This window comes from Ranitomeya imitator, chromosome 1 (genome assembly GCF_032444005.1).
Source record: "Ranitomeya imitator isolate aRanImi1 chromosome 1, aRanImi1.pri, whole genome shotgun sequence".
NCBI classification, from domain to species: Eukaryota; Metazoa; Chordata; class Amphibia; order Anura; family Dendrobatidae; genus Ranitomeya; species Ranitomeya imitator.
The window spans coordinates 982,595,445-982,622,192 of NC_091282.1; the positions used below are offsets into that span (position 1 = coordinate 982,595,445).

At 44.6% G+C, this 26,748-nt stretch overlaps 1 protein-coding gene across 1 annotated transcript in view; it reads right to left on the reverse strand.

The window, feature by feature from the left end:
• TRPC3 (transient receptor potential cation channel subfamily C member 3) overlaps positions 1 to 14,502 on the reverse strand; it is a 499,528-nt gene extending 485,026 nt beyond the window's left edge. Inside the window, exon 1 of the mRNA XM_069743890.1 lies at positions 14,211 to 14,502. Within this exon, the coding sequence (XP_069599991.1) occupies positions 14,211 to 14,416 (206 nt within the window). The 5' untranslated portion in view covers positions 14,417 to 14,502. The remainder of the gene's footprint in view (positions 1 to 14,210) is intronic.
• Between the last annotated feature and the right edge of the window lie 12,246 nt (positions 14,503 to 26,748).

Consider the following 26,748-nt stretch of genomic DNA (forward strand, 5'->3'; position numbering starts at 1 on the left):
CCATACTCCCCTCCAGTCACCGCTCACACAGGGTTAATGCCGGCGGTAACGGACCACGTTATGCCGCGGGTAACGCACTCCGTTACCGCTGCTATTAACACTGTGTGTCCTCAACTTTTTACAATTGATGCTTCCTATGCGGCATCAATAGTAAAAAGATCTAATGTTAAAAATAATAAAAAACAAAAAACCTGCTATTCTCACCCTCTGTCGTCTGATGATGCGCTCACGCCCACCGCCAGCTTCCGGTCCCAGAGATGCATTGCAAAATTACCCAGAAGACTTAGCAGTCTCGTGAGACCGCTAAGTCATCTGGGTAATTTCGCAATGCATCCTGGGAACGGAAGATGGTGACAGCCGTGCGCGTATCGCCGGAGCTTCGCTGGATCCTAGGGGGTGAGTATATAACTATTTTTTATTTTAATTATTTTTTTTAACAGGGATATGGTGCCCACACTGCTGTATACTACGTGGGCTGTGTTAGATATCACGTGGCTGCTATATACTACATGGGTAGTGTGAAAAACTGCGGGGGCTGTGTGATATACTGTTGGGGCTGTGTGATATACTGTGGGGCTGTGTGATATACTGCGGGGGCTGTGCTATATACTACATGGGCAGTGTGATATACTGCGGGGGCTGTGTGATATACTGCGGGGGCTGTGTGATATACTGCCGGGGCTGTGTGATATACAGTGGGGCAAAAAAGTATTTAGTCAGTCAGCAATAGTGCAAGCTCCACCACTTAAAAAGATGAGAGGCGTCTGTAATTTACATCATAGGTAGACCTCAACTATAGGAGACAAACTGAGAATAAAAAATCCAGAAAATCACATTGTCTGTTTTTTTAACATTTTATTTGCATATTATGGTGGAAAATAAGTATTTGGTCAGAAACAAAATTTAATCTCAATACTTTGTAATATATCCTTTGTTGGCAATGACAGAGGTCAAACGTTTTCTGTAAGTCTTCACAAGGTTGCCACACACTGTTGTTGGTATGTTGGCCCATTCCTCCATGCAGATCTCCTCTAGAGCAGTGATGTTTTGGGCTTTTCGCTTGGCAACACGGACTTTCAACTCCCTCCAAAGGTTTTCTATAGGGTTGAGATCTGGAGACTGGCTAGGCCACTCCAGGACCTTGAAATGCTTCTTACGAAGCCACTGCTTCGTTGCCCTGGCGGTGTGCTTTGGATCATTGTCATGTTGAAAGACCCAGCCACGTTTCATCTTCAATGCCCTTGCTGATGGAAGGAGGTTTGCACTCAAAATCTCACGATACATGGCCCCATTCATTCTTTCATGTACCCGGATCAGTCGTCCTGGCCCCTTTGCAGAGAAACAGCCCCAAAGCATGATGTTTCCACCACCATGCTTTACAGTAGGTATGGTGTTTGATGGATGCAACTCAGTATTCTTTTTCCTCCAAATACGACAAGTTGTGTTTCTACCAAACAGTTCCAGTTTGGTTTCATCAGACCATAGGACATTCTCCCAAAACTCCTCTGGATCATCCAAATGCTCTCTAGCAAACTTCAGACATGCCCGGACATGTACTGGCTTAAGCAGTGGGACACGTCTGGCACTGCAGGATCTGAGTCCATGGTGGCGTAGTGTGTTACTTATGGTAGGCCTTGTTACATTGGTCCCAGCTCTCTGCAGTTCATTCACTAGGTCCCCCCGCGTGGTTTTGGGATTTTTGCTCACCGTTCTTGTGATCATTCTGACCCCACGGGGTGGGATTTTGCGTGGAGCCCCAGATCGAGGGAGATTATCAGTGGTCTTGTATGTCTTCCATTTTCTAATTATTGCTCCCACTGTTGATTTCTTCACTCCAAGCTGGTTGGCTATTGCAAATTCAGTCTTCCCAGCCTGGTGCAGGGCTACAATTTTGTTTCTGGTGTCCTTTCACAGCTCTTTGGTCTTCACCATAGTGGAGTTTGGAGTCAGACTGTTTGAGGGTGTGCACAGGTGTCTTTATATACTGATAACAAGTTTAAACAGGTGCCATTACTACAGGTAATGAGTGGAGGAAAGAGGAGACTCTTAAAGAAGAAGTTACAGGTCTGTGAGAGCCAGAAATCTTGATTGTTTGTTTCTGACCAAATACTTATTTTCCACCATAATATGCAAATAAAATGATAAAAAAACAGACAATGTGATTTTCTGGATTTTTTATTCTCGGTTTGTCTCCCATAGTTGAGGTCTACCTATGATGTAAATTACAGACGCCTCTCATCTTTTTAAGTGGTGGAACTTGCACTATTGCTGACTGACTAAATACTTTTTTGCCCCACTGTACTGCGGGGGCTGTGATATACTGTGGGGGCTGTGTGATATATTGCGGGGATTGTGTGATATACTGTGGGAGCTGTGTGATATACTGCGGTAGCTGTGCGGTATATTACGTGGGCTGTGTTATATACTGCGTGGGCTGTGCTATATACTACATGGACAATATTATATACTATGTGGGCTGTGTGATATACTGCGGGGACTGTGCTATACACTACATGAGCAGTGTTATATACTGCATGGGCTGTGTTATATACTGCGTGGGCTGTGTTATATACTGCGTGGGCTGTGCTATATACTACATGCCCTGTGTTATATACTGCGTGGCCTGTGTTATATACTACGTTGCCTGTGTGATATACTGCAGGGGCTGTGTGATATACTGCCGGGGCTGTGTGATATACTGCGGGGGCTGTGATATACTGTGGGGGCTGTGTGATATATTGCGGGGATTGTGTGATATACTGTGGGAGCTGTGTGATATACTGCGGGAGCTGTGTGATATACTACGTGGGCTGTGTTATATACTGCGTGGGCTGTGCTATATACTACATGGGCAATATTATATACTATGTGGGCTGTGTGATATACTGCGGGGACTGTGCTATACACCACATGAGCAGTGTTATATACTGCATGGGCTGTGTTATATACAGCGTGGGCTGTTATATACTGCGTGGGCTGTGCTATATACTACATGCCCTGTGTTATATACTGTGTGGCCTGTGTTATATACTATGTTGCCTGTGTTATATACTGCGTGGCTGCTATATACTGCGCGGGCTGTGTTATATAGTACGTGGGCTGTGTTATATACTGTTTGGGCTGTGTTATATACTGCGTGGCCTGTATTAACGCATCGGGTATTCTAGAATATTTATGTATGTATATAGCAGCCACATAGTATATAGCACAGGCCACGTAGTATTTGCTATATAATACATATGTAACGCTCGCGCCGAGACTGGTTGGCACGGGCGTCTGGGGGTGTGGCCCCACTGGACCACAGACCAAACTTCCCTGGAAGGGGCGTAACTAAGTAGCTTCCTAGGTGTTCACTGGAGCCTCTGATGTTGAGGTCAGACTTGTGCAATAGGAAGCTACCAGGTGCCACTCCAGGGTGGAGTCTGACTGTGGATGCTATCCTACCGGAGACGAGACACAGGCAGGCTGGCACAGCTGTGACACTGGCTGACGGATGGGTACGGCAGAGGCCCTCACAGGCAGACTGGCTTGACGGAGATACAGGCAGACAGACAGGCACGGCTGGCACTCAGGCAGACAGGCGGGCACGGCTGGCACTCAGGCAGACAGGGTTGATACTCTGGTAGGAACTGGTATACAGGCGGGTGTATGGAAACAGGTAAGAACCTGTTCAGACTGGAGAGTATATGGAAACAGGAAGGAACCTGTACGGCAAGTTGCTGAACAGAGGTAGAGCAAGAGCGGATGCAAAGCAGAACCACAGGAGGCGGAGTAAGAGCAGGAAGGAGAAGGCGGAACTAAGAGCAGAGAAGCAAAAGGCAGAGCTGAGAAGGAGAAGGCAGAGCTAAGAGCAGAGAAGGAGAAGGCAGAGCTAAGAGCAGAGAAGGAGAAGGCAGAGCTAAGAGCAGAGGAGAAGGCAAAGCTAAGAGCAGAGAAGGAGAAGGCAGAGCTAAGAGCAGAGAAGGAGAAGGCGGAGCTAAGAGCTGGAGGCGGAGCCACATGCAGAAACTCAGGAGACGGAGCCAAGAGCGAGAGACGTAGAACCGCAAGGAGCGGAGCCGCAGAGTGAGAGCTGAGCAGAGCCGCAGAGCAAGGCCACAGAGTGCAGAGCAAGGTCAGAGTGCAGAGCAAAGTTTACAGAGAGCAGAGCTGAGAGCAAAGCCACAGAGTGCAGAGCTGAGAGAAAAGCTGCGAGACACAGAACCACAGGTTGCGGTAGAACTGAGCAGAGAGAAGCAGAGCCACAGACAGTGGGGAACAGAGCAGAAAGATAAGGCGGAGGTACACACAGCAGAGTGGGAAATGACTAATGACAAAGGAGGAGCAGGAACGGACATAGACCAGAGTTCAGACAGGAACGGACATAGAAACAGAACACAAATTAAGGCCTGCAATTGCAGCCCTCAGAGACAGGAAACAGACACGACCTGGCAGCTCAGTAGCAAGTGCTAACTGAGGGAAATAGTTTGCTCAGGCATCCTCCAATGGGTGAGGATGCCTTAAGTATCAGAGGCCTCAAGGCTATTGGCCAGGAGCACCTTAGTGAGGTGCACACAGTCTCAATAAGAATCCAAAGTTGCTGGCCCCGCCCCCCTATGCACACAGCCAGGAAGTGTACACAGAGCAAGCGGCCATGGAGCACATGGCATGGAGCCGGCGGCAGACAGATCTCACAACATGGCACAGGGTAAGTGAGTAGATGTAATAGGCAGGTGGGGAATTGAAGGCCATGCAGTGATGCCGGTAGGGTTCTTACAACATGGCTCCTATATACTACGTGGCCTGTGCTATATACTATGTGGCTGCTATATACATACATACATATTCTAGAATACCCGATGTGTTAGAATCGGGCCACCATCTAGTATATGTGTCTCACTGACATCTATAATATAATGCTGGGAGCGTCACTCTGTCCGAAGCCTTTATAGACTGCGCAAGCGCAAGCGCCAGCGCCGGCGCAGTCTGGACCCCACAGAGTGACGCAGCCCAGGAGACCGTGGTATACGTAAGCACTGAACGCACACCACGATCTCAAACGGAGAAGCAGGGATGTGCCAGGAGGGTGAGTATGCTATATTCACCTGTCCCCTTCCAGCGCTGCGTGCCTTCCGGGTCCCCTGCCTGTGACGTTCAGTTCAGAGGGCACGATGACGCGCTTAATGCATGCCGCCCTCTGACTAAACAGTCACAGCCAGAGGACCCAGAAGACGGAGCGGCACGCAGCACTGGATTAGGGCCAGGTGACTATAGCAAGTGTCGGCGCCCAGCGACGATAAGTGAGTATGTTTTTTTTATATATATCGCAGCAGCATACGGGGCATATAATACTATGGAGCATTTTATGGGGGCCATCAACCATAATGGAGTAGCATATGAGGCATATACTATGGAGCATCTTATGGTGGCCATCAACTTTTATGGAGCAGTATACGGGGCATATACTATGGAGCATCTTATGGGGGCCATCAACCATAATGGAGCAGCATATGGGGCATATACTATGGAGCATCTTATGGTGACCATCAACCATAATGCAACAACATATGAGGCATATACTATGGAGCATCTTATGGGGGACATCAACATTTATGGAGCAGTATACGGGGCATATACTATGGAGCATCTTATGGGGGCCATTAATCATAATGGAACAGCATACGGGGCATATTCTATGGAGCATCTTATGGGGGCCATCAACCATAATGGAGCAGCATACGGGGCATATACCATGGAGCATCTTATGGGGGCCATCAACCATAATGGAGCAGCATATGAGGCATATACTATGGAGCATCTTATGGGGGCCATCAACCATAATGGAGCAGCATATGAGGCATATACTATGGAGCATCTCATCATGTGTATCCAGACCTCTCTTAATGCACCCCATGATCCTGTTTGCCTTGGCAGCTGCTGCCTGGCACTGGCTGCTCCAGGTAAGTTTATCATTAACTAGGATCCCCAAGTCCTTCTCCCTGTCAGATTTACCCAGTGGTTTCCCGTTCAGTGTGTAATGGTGATATTGCTGTGTGCCCTTTTCTTTTTTGCTTGCTGGTATTGTTTCATCCTTAGGTGTGCCATCTTCATCCTCTACAAAGATTTGATATCGGTTCTTCAGTTGTGTGGTTGGTGATTTCTCCATGGTCTTCTTGCTTCTTTTGGTCACATGCTTCCACTCATCTGCTTTTGGAGGTTCTCTGACACTTTTTTCACCTTCTGTGACCAGTAGAGATGCTTCTGTTCTGTTTAGGAAGTCTTCATTCTCTTTGATGAGTTTCAAAGTTGCTATTCTTTCTTCCAGACCCCGCACCTTTTCTTCTAAAAGGGACACTAGTCTACACTTCTGACAGGTGAAATTGGATTCTTCTTCTGGTCGATCTGTGAACATGTAGCACATGCTGCAGCTCACCATGTAGGTTGTCACATCTGCCATGTTGCTCCTAGATCCTGCTGACTTGCTGTGTGTTTTCCTTCTTGTGTAATCTACTCAGCCAAGCTTTCTTGCAATAATGTCCTACAGGCAAAAATTTGCGAGCCTTACGGCGCGCGGTTTGGTGATGCTTTCCAAGCAGCTGGTCCCGGCTGTACCCAACGATCTTCTTGCTGAGGGAGACTCTTCGCTTTTCCCAGAAGGCACCTGGAATATGCAAATTATCCTCCTTAAGCTTGAATCCCTGGTTTGGTGATGCTTTCCAAGCAGCTGGTCCCGGCTGTACCCAACGATGGGGATGGGGGTGCAGGATGGGAGCAGCAAATGACAGGATAAGGGGCGCAAGATGGTAGCAGCACATGACAAGATTAGGGCGCAGGATTGAAGCAACACATACCAGGATGGAGACCATATACCAATATAAATGCTCGCCACCCAGGCATAGAACGAGTTCAATAGCTAAAATATATATATATATACATATATATATATATATATGTATATATATAGACTGTATATATCTTTTCAAGAATATTTGAGCCAATGGATCCATTCTATGTCTATTTTGCAAGTCAGCGAGAAAATCTCACCGTACGGATGCCATATGGAGGTTTACATGCACAAAATACGCAGCCACACCTTGCCAATCGATGACATATGGATCACTGTTCAGGGAAAATTTCTGCGTGTTTGGTCAGTAAAAAACGGACCGTATTTTTATACATTGTGCGTGACTCCAGCATAAAAGTATGTCCACACATTGCGGATTTTGATGCGCTTCCGCATCATTTCTGAACACGCAGAATTGCCTCAAATCCGTAGTGCATTGTGCACACAATGTTAATCAATGGAAAATACAAAAACGCTGTGCACATGCTGCCAATGGGTGAGTATAATCTAACCTCTTTTTCCCATCTTTTAGGATACATCGGGGGCTTATCTACAGCATTCCAGAATACTGTAGATAAGCCCCTTATGCCGGTGGGCTTAGCACATCTTCCATTTTGGGGATGACAGGTTCCCTTTAACCCCTTTACCCCCAAGGGTGGTTTGCACATTAATGACCAGGCCAATTTTTACAATTCTGACCACTGTCCCTTTATGAGGTTAACTCTGGAATGCTTCAACGGATCCCGGTGATTCTGACATTGTTTTCTCGTGACATATTATACTTCATGATAGTGGTAAAATTTCTTTGATATTACCTGTGTTTATTTGTGAAAAAAAAAACGGAAATTTGGCGAAAATTTAGAAAATTTCACAATTTTCCAACTTTGAATTTGTATGCAATTAAATCACAGAGATATGTCACACAAAATACTTGATAAGTAACATTCCCCACATGTCTACTTAACATCAGCACAATTTTGGAACCAAAATTTTTTTTTGTTAGGGAGCTATAAGGGTTAAAAGTTGACCAGCAATTTCTCATTTTTACAACACCATTTGTTTTTGGGACCACATCTCATTTGAAGTCATTTTTAGGGGTCAAAATGACAGAAAATAACCAAGTGTGACACCATTCTAAAAACTGCACCCCTCAAGGTGCTCAAAACCGCATTCAAGAAGTTTATTATCCCTTCAGGTGTTTCACAGGAATTTTTGGAATGTTTAAACAAAAATGAACATTTAACTTTTTTTCACAAAAAATTCACTTAAGCTCCAATTTGTTTTCTTTTACCAAGGGTAACAGGAGAAAATGGACCCCAAAAGTTGTTGAACAATTTGTACTGAGTATGCCGATACCCCATATGTGGGGGTAAACCACTGTTTGTGCGCATGGCAGAGCTCGGAAGCGATGGAGCACCATTTGACTTTTCAATGCAAAATTGACTGGAATTGAGATGGGACGCCATGTTGCGTTTGGAGAGCCACTGATGTGCCTAAATATTGAAACCCCCCGCAAGTGACACCATTTTAGAAAGTAGACCCCCTAAGGAACTTATCTAGATGTGTGGTGAGCACTTTGACCCACCAAGTGTCTCACAGAAGTTTATAATGCAGAGCCGTAAAAATAAAAAATAATATTTTTTCACAAAAATGATTTTTTTGCCCCCAATTTTTTATTTTCCCAAGGGTAAGAGAAGAAATTGGACAACAAAAGTTGTTGTACAATTAGTCCTGAGTACGCTGATACCCCATATGTGGGGGTAAACCACTGTTTGGGCGCTTGGCAGAGCTCGGAAGGGAAAGAGCGCAATTTGACTTTTCAATGCAAAATTGACTGGAATTGAGATGGGACACCATGTTGCGTTTGGAGAGCCACTGATGTGCCTAAACATTGAAACCCCCACAAGTGACACAATTTTGGAAAGTAGACCCCCTAAGGAACTTATCTAGATGTGTGGTGTTTATAAGAGTTTATAACGCAGAGCCGTGAAAATAAAAATTCTTTTTTTTCCCACAAAAATTATTTTTTAGCCCCCAGTTTTGTATTTTCCCAAGGGTAACAGGAGAAATTGGACCCCAAAAGTTGCTGTCCAATTCGTCCCGAGTACACTGATACCCCATATGTGGGGGGAACCACCGTTTGGGCACATGGCAGAGCTCAGAAGGGAAGGAGCGCCATTTGGAATGCAGACTTAGATGGAATGGTCTGCAGGCATCACATTGCGTTTGCAGAGCCCCTAATGTACCTAAACAGTAAAAAAAAAAACACAAGTGACCCCATATTGGAAACTAGCCCCTTCAAGGAACTTATCTAGATGTGATGCGATCACATCGCGCTGCTCCCAGGGTTTCAGGGAAGCACGCAGGGAACCCCCTCCCTGTGTGATGCTTTCCTGTGCTGCTGGAACGCTGCGATCATGTTTGATCGCAGTGTTCCGGTGGTTAATGTGGCGGGAACGGTCCATGACAGCTCCTGGCACATAGTGCCGGATGTCAGCTGTAATAATCAGCTGACACCCGGCGGCGATCGGCCTCGCTCTCCCGTGAGCGCGGCTGATCGCGCTGGATGTACTATCCCGTAACTGGGAATTAAGTCCCAGGTCACCTTGACGGGATAGTGCATCCAATGGGATTAAGGGGTTAATTCCTGTGGAGCACCTGAAAGGTTAATACATTTTTCAAATGAGGATTTGAGCACTTTGAGCGTTTTTTTTAAACGGTTTCTCTTTTGGGTATTTTCTGCCATATAGGCCAATCAAAATCACATCAAATGTGATGTGGTCCCTACAAAAATTGGTTTTCTAAATTTTGTTGGGAAAATTGAGAAATTGATGGTCAACACTTAACCCTTCTAACTTCCTAACAGAAAAAAATTATATTTCAAAAATGATGTTTTTGTAAAGTAGAAGTGTGGTAAATGTTATTTATTAACTATTCTGTGTGATATAACTCCCTGGTTTAAGGGCATAAAAATTAAAAGGTTGAAAATTGAGAAATTTTTGCCAAAATTCCGATATTTTCACAAATAAACGTGAAAAATATTGTCAGATATAAGTCAGAACAAGAAAAAAAAAATCACAAACATAGCCTTAGAACATCCAACCCATGACTATTCATGACAGCACCCCTACTTTAATGTCTACAAGCCTATTGCGCGGCACCTCAAAAACAACATTGACCATACCATTTCTCATTGTGTTGACAACGGCTCTCACAGGATTGACCTTGTCTACCCCAAAATTAAAGCCAAGATATGAGAAACTATCACCTTTTTGAAGGAGTTTTCTCACCTATTTCCTAACAAGACTCATGGACGGAATTTGGGCAGTGTGTTCTCTTTCCACACCAGAATCTGCCCCCTTTCTAGGTTCTTCAAACACCAGAAGTAAAAGAAAGCCATTTCTCTAGCAAATCATATCCTAAATATCACATTTTATGACCACACACACAATCCCTGTAACTGCTCTACTACACATATGTAAAGGCTAGGCTAAATTTAAGACACTAAACTGACTTCTATAATACTTTATTGTAAGAGGTTTCTACAATGCTTTAATGAAAGTGGTCACACGTTAACGTATATTAACCCCATAACTACCAAGCACCATAAACATACAACACTTGATTTTGAGCTTTAACCCCACTTTAATAGAAACTTGGGGCACAGAGTTAAAAGCTCCTTGTCCTGCAATCTAGCAGGAGCAGGTATAGTTCCCAGCTGGCAAACACAACTACCGTGGGTACCATGGGGGAGAAGACAGAAGTGGTTAATTGCCTCAATGAATGCAATGAAGTGTCCAGAAACATCTTGACTCCTGATACTTCAGTAGGACCCAGTGATCACATAAATGCCAGGTCTCAGATTAGCTCTGCCAGTGACTTTCTCTACGCTACTGTAGTGGGCTGTTTTCTCTTGTAACTGGGCTCCCCATGAACAGTGGAAAAAATGATCAATAAAGGAACAAAATGTTCTCCAGAGATCTTTGATGATCTCATGAGGAACAAAATATGTAAAAAATATATATAGATGGCAAAAAAAATAAAGAAATGAAAAGTCCACAAAGTAAATTAATTCAATAAATTCGATTTTTTTTAATATAAAAATAAATTTTATTATTTACACCTCCAAGAATCTCTCATTAAAGGGGTTGCTTGGTCTAAAAAGCAAAGTCTGCAGTCACTGACATGGCACATTGTCACGATTCTCCAGTCCTTTAAGTGACTTCTTAGGAAAGCAGATGAAGAACTTCTACTAGTGCAGGAAGACAAGTTGGACTGCTCACTTTCTATTTTCTCAATAAAAAGGCTTTTGTAAAATGACACACTGAAATATATTTTATATAATTTCACTTTCCACTAATATACATACATAAACCAATGATTGAAACACACAATACATATATACATGGACAGGACTGTAGTGAATAGCTCGATAAATAGCATTGTGTATAGCACCAGAAGATAAACTAAATTAAAACGTAACTTCTTATGGAGACATAAAAAATAAATCATTTATGTATTACCATGTAGTAGAAGGTTTACAATAACAGTATGGTAGAAGTAGTAAAAATATTTTTTTATCATCACTATAAGCTTAGTTATTACATGCTTTTAAAATGAGTGCACAAAAACACAAGGCAAATATATTCATCTTCATTTATCACAGCGTAGGCAGAGTAGCCCAAGAAAAGCACCAGCATCTGGCCATCAGAGGGCGCTGTGGTTAGCTCTACCTTCAAACAGCGCATCCAGTGCATTATTTAGATATTGACAGGCGATAAGAGGGCTGACACATTGCAGACCCACAGTGATGCTCCATTAGCTCAGTTTAAGACATCCAAAGGAAAAAATGTTGGTTTTCCCCAACAGGTATGAAGGAGGCAAGACATCCAACTTACTCCATATAAGATGCTGTAATATTTATATTATGCAAATTGCCTCTTCTGGGATAAAGAGGACTTAAACTCTATAGCGCCACCTGTTGGAAGTAGCGATCCTACAAGTCACAATCAACTCTTTAACGAGTCGTGCAATATGACTTAAGATAAAAGCCAAAATAGTATCTCAATTCGCAGACACGGTGATTCGGGCTGTTGACCCTCGTCAGTAATATTTATGGAACTTATGTCCTAAATACCTGCAAAAAATACTGAGAATGTGCACACATGTACATTGGGCTTAGAATAAGCTAGAAATATATGTATTATAAAATGCACATTATATTTAACGCCCTGCTGGTTACACTCTATACTGTAACTAAAACACAAAAATGCTCAATATAAAAATAAATAAAGTTGGTACCTTGGTGGCAGCTCATACGCCATAACCCTTCAGTCCAGCACAGGAGAACAATTCAATTGTTCATCTCACCATCACATGCCATGTGTGAGGGTAAGGGTGGCATGATCCTTGGGTCAGTAACATGAACTGATATGGACTCTCCAAGAAACCTGGGCTTATGGCAGCTATAAGTCAGGGGCGGAGATACCATTGGTGCAACCTATGGGCTGCACAGGGGGCTCTAAAGGTAAGTGGCCACTGCCAATTCCAAAGAAGCAGGCAGCTTCTATCACAGACACGTCATTTAACTGCAAGGGACCCATATACTGTTCTTGCACAGGGGCCACTTCTGGCTCAGGCCACCCTGCTATGAGGACAGCTCCCATGGACATTTCATCTGACACATGAGTGACCCAGCCCACCAGGGCAATATTCACCCAGAGGTCACAGAACCCTGTGTATTGGGGTACAATGTCCACATCAATGCCTGACATTATCAGACACGATTACTATTCAGACACACACACATAGTAAAATAAGACAAATATGTAAGAAATGAAAACATCTGCTCCTGTTTGTGCAAGGATTAAAAACTGTACATCATAGCGCACTCTATTCTATACTATTCTTCTGCAGCAGATGGCTATGGCATACAGATCTGACCCGACTACCTTTATACCCAAAGCTTGTGGTTGGAGAAGATGAAAACTGGCGTGTCTGAAGAAGTTACCAGACTCAAGGATAATCTACTGTGCAGAGACATTTGTGGATGATTTCACAGCTGTTACATGTGTTGTGAAATGGAATATTACCACCAAACGTCACCCTGGCACACTAGGCATCCCATAATCGACAAGAAATCCATGCATATAATATATTCATGGGACTGCAGGTATTGAGGAATCCTGAAAGTTAGAAAGTAATTTTCGACCTAGCATCACACATAATCCAGATGTCATCTGCTTGGGTGATGATGAACACAACCATCTTCTGTGAGGAGGACGGCTGGCACATTGATTACAGTCAAGTCCCATCAGTGCTTTCCTATACACGCCAATAAACATAGATATCTAGGGAAGAAACGTGTATCAGACCATGCAACAGAGACAGAAGAAAGTTACGGAATATTTGTACATATACAGTACAGGTTAGAATATTTACATATGCATGTAACATATTTATATCCATATATACAGATAGACAGATAGATCTCTACACACACATATGTATATATATATATATATGTACAGTTATGTCTACATTGGTGTGGATATACACTTATGATTATGCGTGGGTATACAGCTGGTCATTCATAGGTATATGATCATACCTTAAGTAACCAAACTTGACCTGACATACGTGCATCAATTGAATTACAGATGAATATCATCAAATCATATCCATTATTGACAATCCCTAATGTGACCGTCCATGGCTTCCCAGCTGAATATGATCATATATGTGTGTGTTTTATATATATATATATATATATATATATATATATATATATATATATATATATATATATATATATATATATCTACATATATATATCAATACAGATAGGTGGTGGATGCCCCTCATGGAATAGACAGTTTTGAAAGCAACAACTTCCCCTTTATGAATAGAACACATATGACACATATGTATAATCAGTAAAGCCCCCCAGCATAGCCAGGACCTTACAGGGGTGCTGTGGATGGATGGGTGGGTGACATCTCTGCATTATAGATCTGCTTATTCCTTAGTGCCACAACACATCTCACCATGACCCAGGCAGGTTGGCACCAAGGTGCTGTGTGTGAATGGATTCCTAAGCAGGTGTACCTTACATCACAACCTCTCAGCTGGTGCCTGGCACTTGAAGGAGATACATAGAAGATATCTGATACCATGTGGCATCTGCCTCCCGAATGGCATCTGATTCTCCCCCTGAATTCCCACCTGTGCCCAGCACTAATGGTGGTAGTGGTGTGTATGCAGCTGGGTAAGAGTGTGGAAGTTCCTCTACAAGTTGCATGTATAGCAGCAGAGGTGGCATTCTAGGGTGGCTGGCATATCATGGCACGTCTCAGTGGTGGCAGGTGATAAGAGAGAGTATACTCACAGGGAATGGAGGTGGTAGAGGTCACTGCGGGACCCCCCAGCAATAAACGAGCTGCTCTCGGCAGGTAAGACCAGCACTCCCTGGGGCTGTGGCAGTGGTGCCCACTGACCCCCATTCCGTGCCAGCCATCCCCCGCGTTCCCCCAGGTCCGGGAAGCTGGCCCTGCCAGGTGGCAGCTCCTTGCATATCCTGCCCTTTGTGGACATGCAGGAATCCCCGGGGCGTGTGAGGTAGCTGAGGGGTCAGGTGTGTGCACGGCTCCGTACAGCTGGGCACCGAGCAGGGAACTGGCGAGTGGTGGTGCTGGGAAGAACTGTACAAGTGCTGCCAGCTGCCCTCCTCCCGCCCGCGCTCTCCTCCCCTCCCGCACCGGCCGCCCATATCCCAGCACTGCAAGCGGAGGACGGACCGGCGGCCGGGGACGTGTACTCCGGTAACACCTGTGTGGTCGGCGGACACGTGAGGAGACGAGGAGGGCACTGCCTGCAGGGGCGAACACACCGGACGGTCCAGGCGGCGGGCATGCGGGAGAGGACACAGCTGACAGACATGTGCCCCTTATCTGATTACCAGCAAGGGTTAATAACAAGTTATATTCCACTTCTGTATCATCTGAAGTGATCTGGTAATAATCACAGAGCAGAGATCTGTACAGTACAGTGATATTCTGCTCCGACCCCTGTGGGGGGACACACTAAGCACCCTGCCATTATTTGGGAGGGGGAAAAAATCCATTTCCCCTGTTTGTTTTGTAGGATTACCTTGACGTTTCTGCTCCATATTCTTTAATATTGGCACCTGTCGTTCATGGACTTTGTACATAATCAAACATTTTTTTAGCACCGAAAGTCAAATGTTTAGTCAAAATGTCACAAAATTTCCCGGAGGAGAAAATTCCTGGCGAACACAAATGCACTTGGGGGAAGCGGACAGGGGTACGTGTGCACAGTAGATTCAGGGTAAGGCTGCGTGTCCACGTTCAGGATGGCCGGCGGTATCGTCGGAGCGGCTTAGCCGCTCTGCGGTAAGCCCCGCCCCCTTTCTGGGGCGGGCGCGATGATGCCGGATATGTTCACAGCACACATCCGGCATCATCGCTCCCCACCATAGGGCCCTGTGCTATAGCTTGCGGCGACGGAGCGTCGCCGCAAGATATACAGACATGCTGCGATCTGAAAAGACGCGCAGCATGTCCGGAGTCGCAGGGCCGCCGCGTGCGTGTTGCCACGCATAGTGGAGACGGGATTTCATTAAATCCCCTCCACTATGCTGTAACATCTGGACGCTGCGTGTCTGACGCTGCGGCTCTATGCAGCGTCAGACACGCAGCGTTTCCTGCACGTGGAAACAGACCCTTTAAGAGACTATAAAAAAGGCACAAATTGGAAGAAGAACCAGGCACAAGTGAAAAAAGTAAATTACAGCACAAAGTAGACAAAAAAGGCACAAATGCAATAATGAATCAGGAAAGTGAATTTGTCATCAGGCCTTTGCCACCTAATCTGGGAGCAGCATGCTGCAGAGTTAGAGACCCTGAATCCAGCAATGTGTCACTTACTGGGCTGTTATGCTGTAGTGTTGATGAAATCAGTGTTTTATCAGCAGGAGGTCAGATGGGACTACTACACCAAATGCCATGTAGTCCTCCACATTCATGACCTTTGTATAACCACGCTCCACCACTGATTGGCAGCTTTCTGCCTATGCACAGTACACAAAAAGCTGCCAATCGGTGGTGTGGGTGGGGTTATACAGAGCTCAGCATTCAGAAACTGGAAGATCAGTAGCAGATAAAGCAGGATGTTTATCAAAACTGCAGCAAACAGCCCAGCAAGTGACACATCAGTGGAATCATGATCTCTGCCCCTACATCATGATGCTAACAGGTAGCAAAAAAAGTGACAGGACAAAGTAGCAGCTAACAATAAACAGCTACAGTTTAATTACCCAAAATGTGGTTTTTTTTGTGAAATATAGTGGAGCGCCCCCAGTAGGGCAGTGGGGTACTCGGAGTCGGGCTCTTCGGTTCTCAGGGGGGATGTCACGGTGGCTGAGCCGGTCTGTGGCCCTAGGGGCGTCCGTTGATAAAAGGGGGAAAGGTCTTTAAAGGGGAAATGTTCGTGATGCCACCTGTGGTATTCGGTCAGGGTGACCGACGCTGCTTAGGGGTCCGCTGGAGTGATGTTATGGCAGCTAGATGGTATACCTTCCCACAGGTGAAGTGTATCCCCAGGGCTTCCCAAAGTGTAGATGGTGGATGGTGTGAGGCGCAGCGAAGAACGAGGTCACAAGAGTGCAGTCTCTTTACCTTTTTACTGAAGGTTCAGCATCCACAGTCCAGAGCACCAGATCACAGGGCAGGCAGAGTCCAGCCGGTCCGAAAGCAAATCCAGAGTCCCCTTATCCAGATGGAAATCAGAAGCCTTCCTCTAGCGCCTGAGTGTTGTAGTACCTCCCTGCTGTGCGTCTCGGTAAGGTCCTCACAACTGTTGTGGATGTTATGTCTCTTTCACTCTCTGTCCCCCTGGTGGTAAGGATAGGACAAACCTGTATGACTGATGGCCTGAGGCTTTTTACAGTGACACTATCACGCCCCGGCCCCCACAGTTGCCACTGTGCCTCCTGGGTATAAGGTCGGGCAACTAATATGGAACTAGCTGTCCTGCCGATCTCTGGAGCCAGGCTTGGAGACGATGACTCCCTTGGTGTTCCGGCTACCGGCTTCTGCGCCTCAGAAAGGAGACAGCCTTTTACAGGGCAGAACTCCTTCTGGTTTCCTTTCCTTTTGCTATGACTTCGTTTCTCACTCTCAGCAACGCAATTCCTTTCAATGTCTCTTTCTTTGGATGCTGCCGCATTGGTAAGCAGGCGCAGCTCCGTGTCCTTCTGTCTAGGCCTCTGACAGGATCCCACCCCTGTCAGGGACCCACTGCCAGAGTGGAGCTCAGATAGCAGCTTACTGAGTGTAGCCCAGCCAGCCTCCGCCAGACTGGTGCTGCCTGGGTGAAACCCAGCTCGCTTCTGCCTAACTTCCTGTCCAACCCACCAGTTTTACCTGATTGTGAGGAGTGCCCTAATAGATAGGAGCATGGCTCCCCCTGACGGACTGGAGTGTGAAGTGTGTTGTGTGGTTTGTGATACCTGGTAAAGTGATCTCCTTTATTGCCATCAGATGTAACATTACTCCCCCTGGTGGAAGAATGACATTACTGCAACGACCAGGACCCTGGGGCACTGCACTAGTTCTAAAGTTATTGCCACTAGGGTTGAGCGACTTTTACTTTTTTAGGGTCGAGTCGGGTTTCGCGAAACCCGACTATCTCAAAAGTCGAGTCGAGTGAAATCGGCCGATTATGGTGAAAAGTCGGGGATCGACCGAAACACAAAACCCAATGCAAAGTCAATGGGAATTTTTTTTTTTCCTCTCTCTCTCTCTCTCTCTCTCTCTCTCGCTACAGCGCACAAGCGACAAGATGGCGATAGGCGTCCACGCCCCTAAGACCTATGTCATCACTCTGCCCACGCTCCTTCATTGGCTGAAAAAATGGCACCAAGCGCGTCATACGAAACGCGACTTTGGCGCGAAAGTCGCGTACCGCATGGCCGACCCCACACAGGGATCGGGTCGGGTTTCATGAAACCCGACTTTGCCAAAAGTCGGCGACTTTTGAAAATGAACGATCCGTTTCGCTCAACCCTAAATTGCCACTAAATATTTCTCTTCTGAGCAACTGCTGGTTGTCAAGACAGATCCCTCTATAGAAAAAGATGCAGAAAATGGGTTACAGGAGTTGCCCTCTCAAGGGTGATCTAGTGATGGCAGGCCGCCTCTTTCCGGGGAGCTGGATTATCTGGCTCTGCTCACAAAAAAAGAGATTCTTGTTTTGGAACCCAAACGGACACCTCTTATTTGTGCTCACGAGCAGGTGAACACGTCTTTTATGCTAAAATCCCTGCAATCCTATGCAGTTGAAACCCCAGTTTCTGTTGCATCAGCAGCCATTATTATTCCCCCTCCCAGTGAGAGCGATCCCGAAACTACAGGTGGTTCTCTTTGGGGTTCCGGTTCCCATTCTTCCCAGAAGTGGCGGATTGGTTGTGAGCGACCCATCACTAGCATGAAGCAGGAGCCGAGCGAGCAGCCAGTGCACCATTCAGAGTAACGGAGAGCAGCATGGATAGCACATAGAGAGCTGTCAGGTGGATTATCATGTGGCCGGTATCGTCTCCAGTCCTTACTCCATCTGCTGGAGCGCTTGCTCTGACGCGCTCTCCTGTGTTTCTCCTACAGCGGATGTAGCCTGTAGGCATCGTGTCTCTCCGAAAATAAAGGATCATCATTCCGAAATCAGACATGCCGGATCCTTATCTCTGGTGTCATTTGCTAGGGACAGCCATTGTCTCGATGCCCAGTAGACTGTTGGCCGGGCCCGCTGGTATTGGTGGGTTCGACCGACATTAGTCTAATATGTTTGGAGGCCTTGAGTTAGCGGCTACACTGGGTAGCACTAGTAATGCTCAGTGATTCATATATGTTCAATGTGTGCTCCATTTTCATGAGCAGCGAGCCTTTCCCCCCAACATGGTTTCCAAGTTGTGTGTCCTCAATCACATTGACAGGACAATGATAAATGACAGATCTTGTCTCTTGTTTTATCAGGTTGGCTGTGGAATTCTGTCATCACCCCTGTCATGCCAACCTTGTTACTGTGTCTGCGGTCTACATTCTCTCTACACAACCTCTTTTGTACATGAGCAGTGGATATACAATCACCTTCAGAGTGTGCAATGGAGTAACAGATTTACCAAAATCAAATGAGTGCAAAGTGAGCATCATGATAACCTGAGCTCAAAGCGTTGTGGATGTGAGTCGACCACCAGGGCAGAGGGGTATGGGTCCAGTATTAAAGGGGAAGTCACGTGGCTGCGACCCGGTCCGTGGCCCTGGTCCGGTGCCCAATAAAGGGAACGGTCTTTTAAGGGAAAAGTGTTTATAAGTCTATCGTGATGCCACCTGTGGTGTTCGGTCAATAGTGGGACCAGGGCTGCGTTAATGGGGTCCTCTGGGAGAGGTTATTGCAGCACTGATGGTACACTTCCCACAGGTGACGCAGGGTCCCAGGGGTCCTAAGGTGTATGGTGGTGATGACGGCTGCCGGTAAATGAGTAAAGGACACAAGTTGTAAGTCTTTATCTGGTTTATTGTAGTTGGCAGGCCACAGTCCAGGGCACCGGCAACAGGTACATAGGAGTCCAGGCAGCCCAGAAACAAGTGGAGTCCCCTTGGCAAGTCAGGTTAGGAGCCTTCCACTCTGCACTTGCTAAACTCCCTTGCTGTCTGAAGTGTTCCAAACAAGGTCCTAATTCTTTCAGTTCTTTCTCCTGTCCTGGAACAGGTACCTGTATGGCAGGCAGATTGAGCCGTACTTTCTGGGGTCTCTACACGGTGACTCCAGGCTCCAGGATGCTGCTGTGCCACAGGCTTAATTTGGGCAATGTCTGTATGATTTTATGCCCTCCGGTTCTGCTGAGTGTCCTGTAGTTCCATTCTAGCATCGGGCTTCCGGTACCCGGTATCTGCTCACTGACTCCTCGGAGGCCTATTCTCAGCCTCCTTGAGCCCTGAATCTCTCCTCTGCTCCTTTCCTGTCTGTCCTCACTCACAGACTGTCTTTACAAACTGAACTAGCTCCTCCTCCAAACCAGGATCTTTATCCAGGGAAGCTGCCCCAAAATAGGGGTTTGAGCTCCCCCTCCTGGCCTGGATTCAGGAGGTGTTGTGTGTGTGATAATCTGCCAAAGGGAATCTCACTTGTCTCCAGGCATAGCACTACCCTCCCCGAGAGTAAGGCAGCACTACTGTGGTACCCGAACTCCTGGGGTGCCACAGATGCTGTGCTCATCATAAAAAAGGCTCTGAAACCTAGAATTTCCCCACCTATACAGTACTACTACCTCTTGAAGCTCATCAAGAGAATGCCAAGAGTGTGCAAAGCAGTCATCAAAGCAAAAGGTGGCTACTTTGAAGAACCTAGAATATAAGACACAATTTCAGTTGTTTCACACTTTTTTGTTAAGTATATAATTCCACATGTGTTAATTCATAGTTTTGATGCCTTCAGTGTGAATGTACAATTTTCATAGTCGTGAAAAAACAGAAAAATCTTTAAATGAGAAGGTGTGTCCAAAGTTTTGGTCTGTACTTTACATTCTAGTCTCATCTGTCACTGTTGCAGAACGCTGTGCTACAGCTGAGGATAGTCTTGTAGATTTGTATGAAAAAAACTGAGAACGTCCGATAAGGACTGTACTTGTAGATTGTAAGCTTGTGAGCAGGGACCTCAACCCTAATGTCACTGTTTAAATTGTCTTAACTTGAACTGAATTTATTGTCTGTACATGTCCCCGCTTAATTGTAAAGTGCTACGGAACTTGTTGGCGCTATATAAATAAAAATGATTATTATTATTATTATTATTAGAGATGTTTTAAGTGTTATATTTGTGCCAGTGCCATCGGGAAACATAACCTGTTTGGAAGCTGATCAGATTTAGGCCCTGTAGCAGTAAGGCTCTTAGACCGGCAGGCCTGCAGTTACTCTCAGTAAACTACCTGTGTTACTATCCTTAATTTTTTTCTAACAATAATAGTCTATGGAGCTGATATTTGTGCCACCTGAGTGGTTGAGCAGAAAAGCAGTTTGAGTTGCTGCATGAGATACTGTATCAGGGCTCCCAGCACAGCAGGCCTACACCGGTACCTCACCCACCTCTTAATTTTAACTTAAATTCAAAGCTGTGAACGCTGGCCCAGACCATGTCTCATGAATGGCTCATGCCTGACTGCTCCACCATTATAACATTTCTTCTGCGGGTCAATTGATGCCACTTTTCCTGGTGTCTGCCCCTAATTTTTGGAAATATTTGGACTACAAGTTTTTTCTCCTTCATGTGTGTTGCCTGAATACACCTGTCACTCATCCACCTGTTACTGATCAATGGTTAAGCTACAAATGCTGGTCCAAGCCCTGTACCAGACCATGTCCCAAGCATACATGCTGCGCAATTATAGTAGTTGTACTCTGGGTCAATTGATGTCACTTTTCTTGGTGTCTGCCTCTAAATTGAGCTTTTTTGGCCACCCTGAAGATGTTGTCTATGCGTGGGGTTTTGCCTTCCATTGAATTCAATGTTGTTCAGTTATGTTCGACGAACATCGGGAAGTTAGCCGATCCATACTGAATCTTGAGATCTGTGCTCATCTCTACTCCTGTGTATAATTTCACTGGTGAGCCACTATATTACCTGTACACTATACACTATATATACAGCTTCTGTGTATAATGTCACCAGTGATCACTGTATTACCTGTACACTACATACAGAGCTCCTGTGTATTTCACCGGTAATCCCTGCATTACCTGTATGTACACTTGAATAAAATGAAGTTTTTAACGTCCACTCAATAACCTGATTTTGGATGTCTCTTACTGGAACTTTTTTGTTTGATTACCATGGCAGCACCATCCTGGAGTTCACACCCAAAGCCAGAGAAATTCATCTAATGGTGAGCTGAACAACTTTTTTTTCTATATTATCTGTATACTGTTCACTATATACAGAGCTCCTATCTGTAATGTCACTGGTGATCGTTGTATTATCTGTACACTGACACTATATGCAGAGTTCCTGTGTATAATGTCACCATTGATCACTTAATTACCTGTACACTATATACAGATCTCCTGTGTATAACGTTACCAGTAATCACTTTGGTACCTGTACACTATATACAGATCTCCTGTGCATAATGTCACTGGTTATCACTGTATTACCTGTACACTGACACAACATACAGAGCTCCTGTGTATAATGTCACTGGTGATCCCTGTTTTACCTATACACTCACACTATGTACAGTGCTACTGTGTATAATTTCACTAGTGATCACTGTATTATCTGTATTCTATATACAGTACAGAGATCCTGTGTATAATGTCACCAGTGAGTCCCTGTACCTGTACATTTATACTATACACTGTATACTATATACAGAGCTCCTGTGTATAATTTCAATGGTGATCACGCTATTACCTGCATAATGACAGTATATACAGAGCTCCTGTGTATAATTTCAATGGCGATCACTCTATTACCTGTATAATGACAGTATATACAGAGCTCCTGTGTATAATGTCACCAGTGATCACTGTATTACCTGTACACTATACACTATACACAGAGCTCCTGTGTATAACGTCACTGGTGATCATTGAATTACCTGTACACTGACACTATATGCAAAGCTCCTGTGTATAATGTCACTGTGGATAACTGTATTACCTGTACACTGACAGTATATGCATAGCTCCTGTGTATAATGTCACCGGTGATCCCTGTATAACCTGTACACTGACACTACAGTATATGCAGAGCTCCTGTATATACTGTAATGTCACTGGTGGTCACTGTATTACTTGTACACTGACACTATATAAACAGCACTGGGGCATAATTTCACCAGTGATCCCTGTAAAACCTGTACACTGACATTATATACAATGTCACTGGTGATCCCTGTATTACCTATACACTGACACTATATACAGAGCTACTGTGTATAGTTTTAATGGTGTTCACTGTATTACCTGTATACTATATACAGAGCTTCTGTGTATAATGTCACTGGTGAGTCCCTGTACTACCTGTACATTTACACTATATACTATATACAGAGCTCCTGTGTATAATGTCAGTGGTGATCACTGTATTAACTATTCTATATACAGAGCTTCTGTGTGTAATGTCACTGGTGTGTCACCGTATTACCTGTACACTTACACTATACACTGTATACTCTGTACAGAGCTCCTGTGTATAATGTCACTTATGGTAATATTGTGGTGACCGTTGTATTATCTGTACACTGACACTATATGCAGAGTTCCTGTGTATAACGTCACCATTGATCACTTAATTACCTGTACACTATATACAGATCTCCTGTGTATAACGTTACCAGTAAGCACTTTGTTACCTGTACACTATATACAGATCTCCTGTGTATAATGTCACTGGCTATCACTGTATTGCCTGTACACTGACACTATATACAGAACTCCTGTGTATAACGTTACCAGTAATCACTTTGTTACCTGTACACTATATACAGATCTCCTGTGCATAATGTCACTGGTTATCACTGTATTATCTGTACACTGACACAACATACAGAGCTCCTGTGTATAATGTCACTGGTGATCCCTGTTTTACCTATACACTCACACTATATACAGTGCTACTGTGTATAATTTCACTAGTGATCACTGTATTATCTGTATACTATATACAGAGATCCTGTGTATAATGTCACCAGTGAGTCCCTGTACCTGTACATTTATACTATACACTGTATACTATATACAGAGCTCCTGTGTATAATTTCAATGGTGATCACTGTATTACCTGTGCAATGACACTATATACAGAGCTACTGTCTATAATGTCACTGGTGATCACTGTATTAACTATTCTATATACAGAGCTTCTGTGTGTAATGTCACTGGTGTGTCATCGTATTACCTGTACACTTACACTATACACTGTATACTCTGTACAGAGCTCCTGTGTATAATGTCACTTATGGTAATATTGTGGTATTGTGTTTTTTTTATTAATGATCAGTATTGTAGTATTCAGTCACTACATGGTGGTAATATGTGATCTGGTCATGGTGTGGTAGTATTTTTTTCTTGTATGTGGTATATTGAGTCACTGTGTGGTAGGAATATATGGTGCGATGATTATGTGGCAGTATTTGTCCCTTATTTATGGTATTATTTGGTAATTACTGTATGTAGTGGTAATATGTAGTCTGGTGATGATGTGACAGTATCTGTCCCTTGTATATGGTACTATTTGTCATGCATGTGACATATTCCGTTAAAGAAAAATAAATAAAAATATTCTTAAAAAGATTATTGGATATTTAACACATTTTTAATAGAGTAGAGTAGGGCCCTGCCAAAAGCGTCTACTTAGTCATGGTGGCAGCCTTAAAATAATCTTTTGCCTTAAACAAAACCTGATAGCTATGTATGCGATATAGGGTTTGATGGGAACTGTTACTGTGTGATTGGTGAGGACGTGGTGCAGAAGTGGAGTGGGCAGTGGGGCTATGGAAGGTTTGATGATAGGGTTTGATGGGAACTGTTACTGTGTGATTGGTGAGGATGTGGTGCAGAAGTGGAGTGGGCAGTGGGGCTATGGAAGGTTTGATGGATCGAGGCGGAGCTGGGGTGGAGCTTGGGCAGAGTTTCAAGGGGGCCTGAAAATTTAGCCAGTATGGAGTCCTGAAATTCCAGGTGGCAGCCCTGCATTGGATGATGGTGGGGCAATGCCTTCTAAACTGCCTGGGGCCATTGCTGCTTTTGTTCTGCCCTTTCTCACACTGTAACTATAAACCTGGTAACATATTATCAACCTTTCTTGCATGGTCTCCACCTGTCAGATTTTTTTCACTCTCTGTTCATTCATTTTCCCTCTCGCTCCTTCTCTGTCTATTTATTTCTTTTTCTCCAGCTTCGATTTATAATTCCTGTTTCTCCAGTTATGTGTTGAAATTTGCTCCTTTTTAGAGGTTTTATTATTCTCTATACATTTTGCACCACTTTTTAAGTTGGCTTTCTTTTTTAGTCTTTTTTATTTCTGTTTGACAACTTCGCTTATCCAGATGTTTTTGACAGATTCATGAAATACAACTTTTTTCAAACGCTGCCTTTTATTTTGGCAGGTCAATAAAGTCGGAGTAAGGCTTGTGGTGCATTTTTGCAACTTTTTAAAAAGTCGGAAAAAGTGGGCAAAGACAAAAATAAAGAGTACTGTGTGCCTTTTTGAAAAATTGGGCCCGAAAATGTGAGCATATACCTCAGGATAATGAAAGAATAGTAACTTCAATAAAATGCAAGTGATAAATTGGACTATTTGTTTCTTTTTTTCTTTCTATACCTTGGACTGTTTCCAGGGCGCCTCCCCAGGGCGCCCGCAGCATTTACTAACTCCGTAGGTAATTATACAGCTATTATGGCTGCTCCAACTTAGGTGGTTATCATACCGTGTATGGGGTATATTATGCTTTAGACCTATTGGGTTGAGTGCGCAATAGAAGGATGTTACTACTTGTGCAGGGTATATTTACTTATAATTGCGTTACTGTGGGCGTCTGTTTCTGAACAGGTGCGAGTGGGTGTTCTGTTCCCCTCCTCCGTGTGGTACCTGTATTGTGAGTTTAGTAATAAAATTTACATTTTTTTCATACATTGTACTTTGGAAGTCTTTTGTCGTATGTTTTTTCTTTGTCTTGGACTGTTTCTGTCTATTAATCTTTTTTTTTTCTCTGTCTATTCCTCTCTGTCTCCTTCTGTCCATTTTTCTTTCACTGTCCATTTATTTTTCTCTCTCCATCTCTTCCTCTCTTTTGTTGTGTCCATTTCTCTCGGTTTCTGCCCTGTTCTCTTTCTGCTTATACCTCTCTTTGTTCATTTCTTTTTGTCTATCATTCCATCTCTCTCTCTAACCATTTTTCTCTCTTTTCTTGCATCTCTACATGTTTTCCTCTCTCTGGCTGTTCCTCTCTCTCTGCCCGTTTCTCTCTCTCAGCATATTTCTCTCTACCCATATCTCTTTCGTTTTTTCTTTCTCTCTATCCAATTCTTTCACTCTCTCTCTCTTCCCTTTTTCTCTCTGCCTGATTCTTTCTCTCTGTCCCTTTTATTCTCTGTCCATTTTTGTCTTTCTCTGTCTGTTTCTTTTTCTAAGGGCGGCGACAGACTGCCGTATTTCTCGTGTGAGAGTCACACCGTAAACCTCGTACTGGTTGTCGGCTCTCCTGACCTGAACTTGACAGCTGCATAGTAATCCATCATGCTGTCTTGCTCATATGGCACCCCAGGAGTCCAGTTGCCACAGTAGCATTGCCTCCCTCACAGGGAGTAATGTCATGCCTGGAAGCAAGGAGGGGTCCCCTTACTAGGTGTCAGTAGGATAGAAGTAGAGCAGAACCTGGGGAGTGGAGCTGTGATTAAACTCTCCCCAGAGCTGAGCGCTAGGAACCAGATACCGGAGTCCGTGGTTGCGTGGGAACTGAAGTCCTGGCAGCTAAATCCGGACAGCAGGGGACTGCAGGTCTCCTGGCCCGATCTAATACCCAGCGGCACAGCAGCAAACCAGAGCCTAGAGCCGACACAAAGGAGCGGCACCTGTAATAGACTTCAGCTGCCTGCCATGCGGCAATGGTTAGTTTTTAAAAACAGAGAGACAGCAGCAGGAGAGTGAGCTGTTGGGCAGCAAGGAAAAATAAGGGGGACAGCGCAGAAGGAAGGTCTCCGTACCTACCTGGCCAGGTGTATCCAAAAATTGCTTCCAGGCTGCCCGGCTTTCCATTACGATCTGTTACTAGTACCTTGGCCTGTACTATCAACCATCAAGTAAAGGAAAATTTCAGCCCTTGTCATTCAGTGATCTCCTGCGCCCTGAGTCCT